At 40.5% G+C, this 14226-nt stretch overlaps 1 protein-coding gene across 1 annotated transcript; it reads right to left on the bottom strand.

The window, feature by feature from the left end:
• Nucleotides 1–5824: 5824 nt before the first annotated feature.
• acads (acyl-CoA dehydrogenase short chain) lies at nucleotides 5825–13645 on the bottom strand. The gene is given in 10 exon segments (NM_203938.1): nucleotides 5825–6757; nucleotides 7306–7362; nucleotides 7465–7560; nucleotides 8054–8191; nucleotides 8266–8436; nucleotides 9524–9675; nucleotides 9869–9980; nucleotides 12499–12648; nucleotides 13328–13476; nucleotides 13557–13645. Coding segments are annotated over 10 exon segments (1230 nt in total). The 5' UTR covers nucleotides 13609–13645; the 3' UTR covers nucleotides 5825–6604.
• Between the last annotated feature and the right edge of the window lie 581 nt (nucleotides 13646–14226).

Raw genomic sequence — 14226 nt, 5'->3', positions numbered from 1 at the left:
GGAAGCTTTCCATAATTTGGGTCTCCATACCTTAAGTCTGCTAAAAAATCATATACTTATTAAATAAGCCCAATTGTATTGTTTTGCCTCCAATAATTATATCTTGATGGTAACTAAGTACAAGGCACTGTTGTATTGCAGGAAAAAAGGAAATAATTTTAAAAAAAAATATAATTATGTGAGATGGCCTTCCTGTAATTTGGAGCATTCATCCCGATCAAGATATAATAAATCCTTATTGGAGGCAAAAAAAATCCCATTGGGTTTGGGTCATGGGAAAACGTTTTTTCTTTTTCAAAACATCAGTTAATAGAGCTTCTCCAGCAGAATCCTGCATTGAAATCTGTTTTTAAAAAACACAGATTTTTTTTATTATAAAAATTTGACATTTCACATGGGGTAGCCATATTCTTTATTTCCCAGGGTGCCACAGCCATGTGACCTGTGCTCTGGTAAATTTTACTCTCTATTGCTGAGTTGCAAGTTGGAGTGATATCCCCCACCCGCAGCATCCAATCAGCAGAACAATGGGAAGGTAGCAAGATAGCAGCTCCCAGTAGGTATCAGAATAGCACTCAATAGTAAGAAATCCAAGTCCGGCTTGGGACTCCTCCAGTTACATGGGAGTAGGAGAAACAATAAGTTACCTGAAAACAGTTCTAATGTGTAGCGCTGGCTCCTGCTGAAAGCTCAGACTCAGGCACAATGCACTGAGATGGCGCCTACACACCAATTTACAACTAAAAAAAATACATGTGTTGGTTCAAGAATAACATTTTAAATGGCAGAGTGAATTATTTGCTATGTAAACAGTGTAATTTAGAAATAAAAAATATACCATAAAAATCATGACAGTATCCCTTTAAGTAGACTTAAAGGGGTAGTTTACCTTCAATTAACTTTAGTACATAGAAGTATAGATGTTATAGAATGGCCAGTTCTTAGAAACTTTTCCAACTGGTCTTCATTTTTTATAGTTTCTGAATTATTTTCTTTTTTCTTCCAACTCTTTCCAGCTCTTGACCCCAGAAGCCAAAACATGACTCTTCTGCGGTGGCTACAATTTTTGTTATATTTTATTGCTTTTCTTTTCTCTGCTATTAATATTCAAATGATTCACTCACACCACTGCTTGGTTGCTAGGGTTATTTCGAAAGTAGCTCTTTTTATTCCCCTTGAAATAAACTAACTTGGAACAGACTGAATCCATACAGTGTGACCTAAGGGCTCTGGCACACGGGGAGATTAGTCGCCCGCAACAAATCTCCCTGTTTGCGGGCGACTAATCTCCCCGAGTTGCCATCACCTTCCATCTCACCGGCGAAAATGTAAGTCGCCAGTGGGAAGGCACACGCGGCGGTGCGATTTCGCCAAATTGCCTAAAAAGCCTCACGAGGCAACTTCGGCGATTTGCCGAAATTGCGCCGCCGCGTGTGACATCCCGCCGGCGACTTACATTTTCGCTGGTGAGATGGCAGGTGATGGCAACTCGGGGAGATTAGTCACCTGCGAACGTAGTTTTGTCGCGGGTGACTAATCTCCCCGTGTGCCAGAGCCCTAAAGGAGTCAGGAGAATGTACTGTATTCATATTATTATACATGAAACAAACGAGTGCTTGAAGAATTTACAGACAATTAGACTATATTACCCTAGGCGTTCCCAAATCTCCCCTCAATCAAGCAAAATAGTCTTTTCTATAAGATTTCCTATGTTTATAAGGCATGTTCATGAGTATTGCTTCAGCTTTATTACATATGTAAATAAGATACTGTGCAGGGTAAGTTATAACATTATGTAAGTTCTAAGTGGCAGGGTCCCTGGCTGTCGGCTACATAAAATGTGGCAGGTAAGCGGTTGAAGATCCCAAATTAGCACTTGGGCTTTGTTTCAGTGATACTGACATAAAAAAACTACTTTTTAAAATATGAATCAACATACCCTATAGGTCATGTTGATCATTTTTTATGGATAGCTCTGCTTTTGTAAATAACTGCTACTTAGTTCCTAAACCTGACTGTCCCTTCCCAACCTGTCAGTTACTGCTTCTAATGCTAATGGACTCCTGCTGCACAAATATGGCAGCTCCCTGATATAGGAACACAGGGGTCGGATGGGTAATGTAAAAGCTTTGGACAAATATTTTCATGGCAAAATTATAAATAGCACATAAAGACAGTGTTATGGTAGATGTAAAAAGGTTTTATTTCTGGTGTCAGTATCTCTTTAATAATGAATAACTGTGATCACAAACATACATAATGTGCAAGTTTGTAATAGAAAGGTGATCTATAGCACCCACATAAAACTGCAGGCAGCTCTTCTAATTTAAATACAGGCAGCACCTAACAATTAGCCCAATAAAAAGAAAGCGTTTTAGCCAAACCAATATCTGCAGCAGGGGAGGCCTGTGTCACTGCAAGAGGGGCAGTTTTGTAATGATACTGGTCTGGCACATACAGTGTTATGGGAATCAGATCTCTCATTTGCTGTACAGCAGTCACTCACTGGATTTAATTAAACCCACTCTAACATGAGTACATTTGTATTTAGATAATTACATTTAAAATCTTTCCCCTTGTAGATTCTCTTAAAGTGGTTCTTTGTCAAGTATGTTGGTAGCTGATGCATCCATTATCATTCCAACAGTAAAATAATAAATATTCTTAATACTTGGGCACATGTATGTAATGAACACAGCTAAGTCCTGAGTAAAATTTTAAATATATCTATGCCAAAGATGTTCCAACGGAGTAGTGTATAACTTCACTCTTGTTACTGTTTATTGCTTGTGTTAAGTAGTATATTTACTTAATATATCTGATTTCCTGTGCTTCAAAAGTTTACATACACCAAGATGACTAAGTGCTCTGGCACACGGCGCGATTTGCGGCGATTGCGCCACCGTGTATGCCATCCCACCAGTGGTTTACATTTTCGCCGGTGGGATGTCATATCGGGGAGATTATTCTCCCGCAACAAGGGAGATTTGTCGCGGGCGACTAATCTCCCTTGTGTCAGAGCCCTAAAGGTGGCCATTACATGGGCCGATTTCACTCGTTCTGTGATGAACGATCTAATTTTCTGTTTGTTTGACAATCTGTTTGCCATATGATATGCCATCCATGGACAACAATTATTTGAAAAGATATAACGTTGACGTACAATACAGACACACCCCTGTCTGCCCTATGCTCTGTGTGCCATACTCCTGCCTGCCCCATGCCTCTGTGTGTGCCATAGTCTACCAGTAGTTCTGCAAGCATTTTGGAAATGGTTGCAACTGCTGTACTATCCAAAAAACATGTTTCATTAAAGGTTATGTAATATTTAGCATGTACATACGAGTGAACCCTGCAATAAGCAAATTAAGGTTCCACAAAGAACGTTTGTGTACTTCAGTATATGTACATTGACTTCTGCTGGCAATTATGACATGCCCAGGGAGAAATCGTTCAACAGCAAATGTCTGGCACTCACACCAACTGGCAGATTTTATCGCTGAACAACCCAAGTTTTAAACCTATCCTATCAATTTGTTTGCACACCATCAACTATACAATAAGTTAATATTATCGGATCGTTCTGGAATCAGTTGTTTGAAAGTAAAAAATCGGATCATGTATGGCCACCTGCCTCTTAAATTGTCTTAAGGATTCCAAAATGTAATGACTTGTCGAAGTGTCTGACTCCTGAACTGTAAGTTCAAATGGAGTGTGGCTGTATTTAAGGATCTACCTTTCTGCAACTTCCTGTTTGCCCTTGATACCATGGGAGAATCCAAGCAACTCTGCCAAGATCTAAGAAACAAAATTATTGACCAGCAGGTGTCTAGTTCCCAAGATCCCATGGGCATTTGTTCAAAAATTCTACCCAAATAAAAATCTGGTGCGGCATTGTTCAGGAACTTTGTTGCGAGCGGTTCAACTGAACTTCAGGATAATGACAAGTGAAAGAGATGGAGATACCAACATCTACCATTAGAAGAACGCCTGCCTTTATTACCATGATGAACTGATAAGTTGTTGAGCTAGCCCCCTGGTAACTTTTTACACACACAAATCTACTGACTGTGTTGCAGTCCAGTTAGTTGTAAGTTGCCAGATGTTAAAGACATACAGAGCTACTAGTAGCAGATACTTGTCACGGCTAATAAAATAGACAATGCTGATCATTTCCTGATAGTTGTCTCTACATGTGTTTTAGCAGAGGCAATTCCCAGTATTGTCTATGGCAGGGTATTTTCTGGAATAGCTGTGACAAGTAGCTCTGTGTGTCTTTGCTTTACTCTTGGATTATGAGCTGAATAAGGGCTATGTGCCACTGTAGCACCCACATTTCAGGAGAGTGAATCATGTACAATCTTTATTTCACTTAAAGTGATACTGACAGCCAATTAATTTTTTATTTTATTTTTTATTTTACACCTGCTGTTGTGTTTTAATTTGTATCAGCTTTAAATTCCTTATAAACTAAATCTGCAAAGTTTTTTTGCTTCATAATTATGTTAGCACGAATTACAGACCCACGGAGCAGCCATGTTTGCTCCCCTCTTCTGGGTTTTAATTGAAATGCCTCCCAAGTGACTAAATATGCCCAATTACAAACCTACAATGCCCCTTCTGCGTTCAGCTGGTGTGTGACAAGCTCAGCTCTGTTGTCTATGTGTAATGGGGAGGGAGAGCCCTTAGAACAGTGATCCCCAACCAATGGCTCGTGAGCAACATGTTGCTTTCCAACCCCTTGGATGTTGCTCCCAGTGGCCTCAAACCAGGTAGTTATTTTAGAATTCCTGACTTGGAGACAAGTTTTAGTTTCATAAAACCCAGTTGTACTGCCAAACAGAGCCTCCTGTAGGCTGCCAGTCCACATAGGGGCTACCAAATAGGCAATCACAGCCTTTATTTGACACCCTCATGAATATTTTTCATGGTTGTGTTGCTCCCCAACTCTTTTTACATTTGAGTGTGGCTCACAGGTTAAAAAGGTTGGGGATCCCTGCCTTAGAAGCAGGCACGGGAAAGATACTTTGTGCGAAGAGCAGAAAGGGGGAAGCAGCCCTTTGAAGCCTGCCTGCTATCTCGTTCACAATGCGGGGAGGGAGGGGGAACTCTTTAAAGCAAACGGCAAGCTGAATCCTCCCAGTTTATGACGTAGTCCTTTTGATAGATTGAGAAGCTACAGTCGGGTTGTCAGACAGTTGGGTTCAGGATCTTTAGTAGGATTTATGTAGAGAAACAGGACTTTTAGTAAAAAACAGTTAACATGACCTATCGGTAGGTTTGGAAGTAGGTTCATATTTTTAAAAGAAATTTTTTTGGTGTCAGTATCACTTTAAAGGTTGTTATAGAAACAGGAAAAGGTCTGTGAATCAATTACATATACTTTGTGCCTTTGGAAACCCAAGGATGTTCAAGGATTAAATGAGAGTGTGTCTATTCCTTCAGACTGCCAATTTTGGGTTTAAAGGTGTCATTTGTATTTATGATAGAAAAAGCCCTACTTCAGCAACACTGCTTCCGTCTGCAGCCTCTTTTGTAATGAGGAACCATGTGTTATAGTAATATAAAGCTGAGAGACACTAGAGGCTAATGGGGTTTATGTAAGCAGGAGCACAGTTTGCAACACTTTATCACCTACAGTAACCAATCAGCAGGTAGCATTGTCTTGTAACCTGTTTTAAAGCAAAAAATTCTTATTGGTTGCTATGGGATACTGCTCCTGGGAAAACTGTGCCTTTTATTAGATATGCTAGTTAGTGTTCTAGAGCGATTGGTCACAATTTTGCTGCCACAGATTAATATACAAGTCACCACGACTAATTACATATCATTTTTTATATGAAGGTCTTTAATAATAGAACTCTTATACAGGTAACACATAGCAACTCCACTACACAAGATACCCTCATTCACTGTCTAAAGTGCTCCTTGCATCCACAGCCTCTCTCATTTGTTACTGTGTGTTATAGTTATACAGGGCTACAAGCCACATAAGCCTCTATGGTATTTTGCCCAATACAATGGCACTGAGGTAGACAGTAGACATGTGTAAAGCAATGCATTGTTTGATGCACTGTCAGATTCTAAGCAGTAAACTATAACATTGAGCTGGTTTGTCATTTATAGTTTGTTGGTATTAACCAAAACAGCTTACCTCCAGTGTTCCATAGTGTGCCGCAGTTAAATTTATAACAGCAGCCAGTCAAACAGAGCATTGGTACAAAATTTTATTCCATAGATTGCACATTAGAGCAGGTTTGGGATGCCTGGTCTGAATGGATTATTAAATGAAGATCGCTTCATTTATTGGCTACATGTTTCCCCATTTCCACATCGACTTCCACAGCCTGAACCTGCCAGATGCACAGCAGAAAAAAAATCCATATTCTATTGTGGTGCTGATGTAGGCCCTTATGCCATGCTGGTATTAATTAGGCAAACAGGAGCGGAAAAACCAAACTAAAGGTCTGTTAGATTTTTGATGCTCGTGTGGCCAATATCACTTAGGCACAGTGGTATAAAATCCTGCAGCTGCTGATTTTTCTCAGCTCAGGGCTTAAACTTCAGGCATAGAAAGCCACCAGGCACATTATATAGCAGAAAATCAACTGCGGTATTCTTTCAGAAGCTGATTGGCTATCACCAGTCGCTGGATCTCACTTGTGCCCTCATAGATTTCTGTAATTCTTGCATCTCTGTAATGGCGCTCGGCAGGCATATCACTTACATAGCCCATTCCTCCTAGTATCTGGATGGCCTGTTAGAAATAAACATGCAGACTGATTTGTGCTGCCCTACTTCAAGACAAGTATTAAATATACAACATTGCGTGTATTTTTATATTTGATAATAAACACCTAATAATGGTTAGATACCTTCATCTTCAGGTAATGAGACATACTGCCATCATCAAAACAGCTATTGCATTAGGTATAATTGTTTATGAAACATCTAAACAGGACTGAACCCAATGGGAAGACAGGAAACATCTTGTAAAGCAGCAAAGGAAGCAAGTCATCAAATCCCTACATGGCTGTTTTACAAAGTGCCTCATTTCACCAATTAAAGGGGCCCTGCACCTAAAAATTGTTTTTCATCTAATTAAAGAAAATGTAATACAAAAGTAACAGCTAGGTCTTTTAAATTCCGCACTCAGCTTGTGCTAGCAGTGATTCTGTTTAAATGTGGTTTCAAGATGCAGATATATTATAGCTGATTCTGAGTGCTGAATATATTTGCTATAATGGGTTGGAATATGCAGTTTGCAGCAGCTAGGGTGCTATATTCAGCCAATAAGATGATTACCTGATGAGAGATTTGTGTAGCTGCCTCAGAGGCTGCGAGTTTTGCCATTGCTGCTTCCTGATGACACAAAAGGAAGAGATAAAAGACATTTTAAATGCCACTTAAGTTCAGCCATAAAATGAGCCAGAGATATATTTTATGTGTGGATGCTTATCTTACTTTAGTGAAGGGCTTCTTGTTATCCTTCATCATGGCTGCTCTCCAGGTCAACAGCCGAGCACTCTCTAGTGCCAACGCCATGTCTGCCAACTTAAACTAAAGCAAAGAAAACTATATGAAAAGACCAAAAGAATTGCATACTTCCACTTAAAATAATGTTCTGAATTTTTAGAGTTCAGCACTAATACATCAAGCACTAATACATTGCTAAAGGGAAAATATAACATGGATTTTGGAACTTGGAGCCTGTCTGCTCTCCAGAGAGTCTGTGCACCACCCAGTACAGAAAGCAGAGGGACTTTTGAAGTCCCATTATCTATCACTCCACAACAGAACACGGTGGCAAAGGGGGTTGTGAGCCTGAGGTATGTTGGGAATAAAATTTATATTATTACTGGAAGCTACAAAAACCCAACTGAATGGACTTATGTCAAAAAGTAGGTGCATTTTCCTTTTAAAGCAACAGGATCATTATTGTTGTTATAACGACAGCATTAATAAATACATTGTGATCCCCTACAGACCCACTGGCCTTAACAGATTTTGTGTGGCATTATTCCAAAGCGAATTGTCATCAATGACTGCGCACCTGTATTGCTTGCAATTTACTGATGGGGGCTCCAAATGCAAGGCGTTTTTCTGCATAGTCTACGGCACAGTCTAGTGCTGCCTGTCCTATCCCAAGTGCCTGAGATGCAATACCAATCCTGCCAGCATCCAAGGTTTGCTGTAAAGAAAGAAATTTTTGATTACTGACCGGTCACATGCCACTGCCAAACTAGCTAAAACTCTTACACTCACCATTGCAATTTTAAAGCCCATTCCTGGTTGGCCTAGGAGATTCTGCCTTGGGATGCGGCAGTCTTCAAATATTAAATTTGCAGTGGAGGAAGCTCTGATACCCAGTTTATCTTCCTTCTTTCCTAGAGACAGACCTGGAGTTGGCATCTCCACTAAGAAAGCACTGATGCCCTAATCAGGCAACAAAAACAATATTTTAGTTAAAATACTTAAAGGAACAGTAACATTGAAAAATAAAAATGTTTTAAAATAATTAAAATATAATGTACTGTTGCCCTGCACTGGTAAAAGTTGTGTGTTTGCTTCAGAAAGACTACTGTAGTTAATAGAAATAGCTGTTGTGTAGCCATGGGGGCAGCCATTTAAATTGAAAAAAGGAGAAAAGGCACAGGTTACATAAGAAGATAACAGATAACTGTGTAGAATACAATGGGAATCTATGCTACTTATCTGTTATCTGCTTAGTAACCTGTGCCTTTTCTCCTTTTTTCAATTTAAATGGCTACACAGCAGGGTATTTATATAAGCTGTAGTAGTGTTTATGAAGCAAACACACAACTTTTACCAGTGCAGGGCAATAGTACATAATATATTAATTATTTTTATACACTTTTATTTTTTGGTGTTACTGTTCCTTTAATAGCAGAACACTTTTAGGCCAATTCATTCTCAGAATAGCACTTAAAAGAAGGGATTAAAAGATATTGTAACAGATTGGACCACAGTCACAAACATAATATTATATATATATATATATATATATATATATATATATATATATATATATATAGTCTTGCAAAGAATCGGCACTCACCAGTATCGGGCACAGGCTGGGTGCTGACAAAAATAATACATGAAACTCAACAGTAGAAAGCACTCACAGCTACAGCATCAATCAGGTCAGTGATTTATTTCAGCATACCATCTACGCGTTTCGATCACCACAGGATCATCATCCTGATGACGATCCTGTGGTGATCGAAATGCGTAGATGGTATGCTGAAATAAATCACTGACCTGATTGATGCTGTAGCTGTGAGTGCTTTCTACTGTTGAGTTTGATAGATATAGATATATATATATATAATTAGTTTCACCCAGGTTGAAACTAATATAGGTGTGTGCCTTAGCCTTTAACCGTACATATATATATCTACAGTGGAAAATTGTGGTTGTAAAGGGGTAAATATTCAAGCCATTCTTGCATTTTCTAGATTAAAAAACATTCATCTACATCAGTGCAGAACGCATCATCTACCTTGTGTTTTAGGCTTTTGTCTGTGGTTGCCAACACAACAGCTGCAGAAGCATCCCAAGCATTTGTGATCCAGGATTTGGTGCCATTTAAAACCCACTCCTCTCCATCCAACTTTGCAGTCGTACTTGCAGCACCAGCATCGCTGCCATTACCTATGGTATAAAACAGGATAAATATCTATAGTTACTTGAAGGGGATTTCAAAAGAAGCAAAGCAAAATACAGCCTATATATTAGGGTTGTCTAACCTGTGTCCCATCTACTGCAGAACTACAACTCCCATCACAAACAGTTAGAGGGCCACGTGATGGACAACCAAGAACTGCGTAATCTGATTGTGACATACCTGGCTCGCTGAGAGCAAAACAACCAATTTTATCTCCACTGCAAAATGGAGAAATCCATTGTCTTTTTTGTTCTTCTGAACCATGTTTAAGGATAGGACCTAAATAAAGAGACTGGACAAGAGATGGTAGTATCACTAATCACATCACTGATTAGCAGATGACTGGCTGTGCAAAAAATAGCTGCACACTCAGTCTGTGGGTACTGTCTGCATAAGAATCACACCTAAGCTGGCCACATACAGAACAATATGGTCGATGTTTGGGCCATCCAAACAAGTGTTCCTGCCAACAGCACCACTGTTAGGACACAATGTTAAACAAGGTTAACAACTGGCCCCATTATTGCATTTATATATGGGGTTAGCCGCGTTGAAAAAAGTATAGCTCTTTACTTCCACACACTCATTAGGGCATGGTGGAGGGCAGAGCTGTCCAACTTATAACATGTAGTGGCCCGATTATTCCTCATATAGCACGTTCAAGGGTGGGAATACACTAAAATGATGACAATGAAAATGTAGATAATAGTATAATGAGACACCTTCCAATAAATCTTCATCTATTTTCATTTTACTCTTTGGTTCTGCAGCTCTCAGGTTTGGAATTTAGCCTGCTCTCTAGTAGTTAGGACTTAATTACAACCAGGCACCATTTTGGAAGTCAGTGTGCAAGGTAAACAGTAGAAGGTCCAAACAAAAATAGAAGTGAAAAGAAAAATAATGAAGCCATGCAGGTAAACTTGTGTGTTGGTTGGACGGTCAGTGACCCCAAAACCAGAGAGCGTTCACAGGTGCAGGTAAGAAAGAGAATAAATAGGAAGACTTGTAAATCAAATGCTGGAAAATTAGTTTTAAAATGAACACCAAGAGCAAAATTCTTAAAACACGTGCATCTATAACATATCAAAAATGATTTATGAACTTCCCCTTCAAGCATAAATGGAATAGAATTAAGCACAGAGGTGAAATCAAGCTATAAACACAGGTGAGTAAAAGCCTAAGCAAAAGCAAACTCCCATCTTAATACACAGAACACACGTATAGTTTTCATTCCTCCAGTAAAGCAATAAAAGTTACTTTTTAACTGTCATTGTGTTCCTGAACAAGATATTGCTCACCTCATAAGTAGGGTTTGTGGCTGCTGTAACATCCTGCACCTCATAAAAGGATTTTAGGTGGGATTACCATGTACCACTACCATTTACCCTTTATTTTAACATTCAAACTCACATTTCAGTATACAAACCAGAAAGCAGAATGTGGGATTAAGGATTAAATAAACATTGGCACAGGTGGGTTCCCTAAATGGTTTCTGGCTCACATTACATTTGTATTCCTTTTCCTCTATATTATTTACCCCTCTAAAAGGACACCTACCAATCAAACAACACTTAACTCTGAGTAATTCCCTGACTGCCCCCTTGTTTATAACTCAGACAAGCAAATCTAAATACTCTTTAACCCATGGATTTTGTTCACTGCATCAGATACAACAACACTTAAAAGTGAATGATTCTCTGCAGCAGTTCAGAAGCTCCCATGAATCAGTTGTGGCTACCCACATAACATGCACAAAAACAGATTACAAAATGTGTCTGATGCAGGTAACTGCTGGTTACCTGTAGCAGCAAATTCTTGTAAACAGCATCAGTTATACCTCCAGTTCATGTGTGACGCTCTACTATAGAGCGTTCGGGACAAGCAAACTTCTATACCAAAAAGGCAAAACCAGGACAATTGATAATTGTGTGTGAGAGAGTGTGTGTTGGCAGAACAATACATTCATGCTATTAGCTGTCCCAATATTATGGTGGTGTGCGGCCAGCTTTAGGCTATATAAAGAGTTCTGTGAGTTATAATTGGAAATAACTTAAGTGAACAGGTTAAACATCCCTGACATACTCTCACTGTAGGCTCACATTTCTCTTCTTCTCCACACATGAAAAAAAAAAAAACCTGTTGGCTAACATGGACACCAGGAACTGTGGTAAAGTAACACATATAGGCTTTATTATCAGGTTTCCAGTTTGTAAATTTTAATCTACTTGAAATAAACTCGCAATTTAACTTGAATGTTTGCTTATTTATTAAGAAACCCAAATATAATACACTCGATAGAATAAAATTATGTAAAAAAACTCGAATTTGTGAGTTTACATGCTCAAAAAAACTTGAAAATCTCGAATTGACAAAGTGGCTTGAGTTCTGCCCAAGGCAACTCCCACTGACTTCTACATGAAATGCTTTTTGATGCTGAAGGTTAACATTCGAGTTTTTCAAACATAATTAATATTGAACATTCAAGTTCTTGAACTATATACTTCGAATATCCAAAGTTTTAGTGCAAAAAAACTGAATTGTGGAAAACAAATTTTAATGTTGATAAATCACCCCCGTAGAGCCAGGGTTGAACTGGGGGTTGCAGGACCCATGAGGGCTTCCACCCCAGGGGACCTGCACCCCCCCTCCAAGGGACCCCCGCCCTGGCCCCCACACCCACCCAACCCGGGGATTGGGTCTGGGTCACCGGTTAGCCCCCCTCCCCCCTGTGGCCCAGTTTGGCTCTGGCTCTGGTTGGGCACCCCTGATTCCTAAAGGATATTAAACACTCACCTGTTATTGTAACTTACATTATTTACACTCATAATGACCCCTGTAGATGCACACCCACGGCTGATCTCTTCCACTGCGATTGAATATGCCAGATAATCAAGTCCGGCCCCTCCAAGCTCCTCTGGGACCTCAACTGCCAGCAGTCCTATCTGCCCCATCTGTCGGACCTGATAAAATTGACCAGTGCATATACACTCAGCCTGGCAGCAGAAACACAACTCATTTCATGTTATTTAACTATTCTATTGCTCTCAATGCCCTTCTGCCTGCCAAAGTGCAGCTGTACAGAGACTACATTCCCCAAAGTTCTTTCTCCAGCTGTACTGGAGCAGCCTGACTGAAACCATGGAGAAAGTGTGTTATTGTAACTAAGGCTTAAGGTAGGATCCTGCTTTATTGCTTTAAGTGCACCATTTTTGTCACTAAAGAGATTAGTAGCAACATGGGTGGGGGACAGATTGGTTATTATTGTCCACATTCACTCTGTGGCTATTGGTCACACACAGAGGTGCCCTCAGTAGGTAGGTAATTGTTGCAGAAAGGTGTTTGAGAGACAGTTGCTGACAAACCAGTGCACCCTCGCTTGCAAGCAATTGCCCTATGAGCCAAGAGGACAATATGTAATGCCATGAAGTGTCTGAGCTCTCTCGGACCTGTTGGCCTAAATCCTGCACTGCTTTCATTGACTTTCAGAGAAAGTAGCACCTATGGAACAGTGAGAGAGCTACACGGTGGCACTGAATGCTGACAGCTATATAGGCACTATGCTTTCTGTTCATTTATTTGTTTATTTGCATTTGCACTGAGTGAGGGAAAAGCAAAATGCAGGATATGTGCCTGCGGTACCTGATCCCGGGGAAATCGATGCTCCCGGTCCAGCCCGGCTGCTATCGGCTGCAGCTCCTTTTCTGCAAATTCCCTACAAGTGTCGCGCAACATCTGGTGAGTTTCCGGCAGTTCTGCAGTCTGATACACCGTGTGCAAGGGCCGGAGCGCTGGGGATGAAAGGTCATTACTGAATGACAGGAAGGGTCGGGGGGAAAGCAGAGGGACAATACGGAATGGAGATGCTTACCCGCCCGGGCGGCCCTGTGGCACAGGCCCAGCAAAACACTTCCGCGCAGCATCCCGACCCGGTTTCTTCCCACTGAGCAGAACTTTCTCTAGCCCCTACTAACGCTAGATCCCCCCACTGTAAGGCTACTCTAGTGATGTCAGCTCACGTGGTGTGCAAGTGGGAGGAGCTAAGATTTACTGTAGCGTTGGGAAGAGGCGGGGCTAATCCCGGAATTGAAATCAGCGAAGAAAGTACGAACTGGATGGAGCTCCAGTTTACATCGGGATAAAAAATACATTCAGTAAATTATCGTAGGGATTTCTCTCCAATATTAATGCTAAGTTAAAAAAATACGGATAAAGTTTATATGGCAGAGCTTTGGTAAATTTTGGTTAATGCCAGATGGGCTGCTATAAAATGCAGCTGAGAGTCACTATGTATGGGCCCTGCAGGATATTGGGCCTCTGTTTGCAGCAGGGGGTAGGGCGGATTGTGCGTGGGCTCCTGGCATTGGGGGTGTAGCCATACAGAGCTGGCAACTTTCTACATTTGCAGGCAAGGGGAAACTGCAGTGTGCCAGAACACTATGGGGGCCACATAGGAGGCTGTTGTCCCAAGGTGATGCCTAGATAGGTCTCTGCTACCGAGGTTGACTGATCTCCAAAATGTGCAAAGTTCTTGCATCTTT

Source organism: Xenopus tropicalis, chromosome 1, assembly GCF_000004195.4.
Source record: "Xenopus tropicalis strain Nigerian chromosome 1, UCB_Xtro_10.0, whole genome shotgun sequence".
Taxonomy (NCBI): domain Eukaryota; kingdom Metazoa; phylum Chordata; class Amphibia; order Anura; family Pipidae; genus Xenopus; species Xenopus tropicalis.
This window is presented reverse-complemented; position numbering and strand designations above follow the sequence as displayed.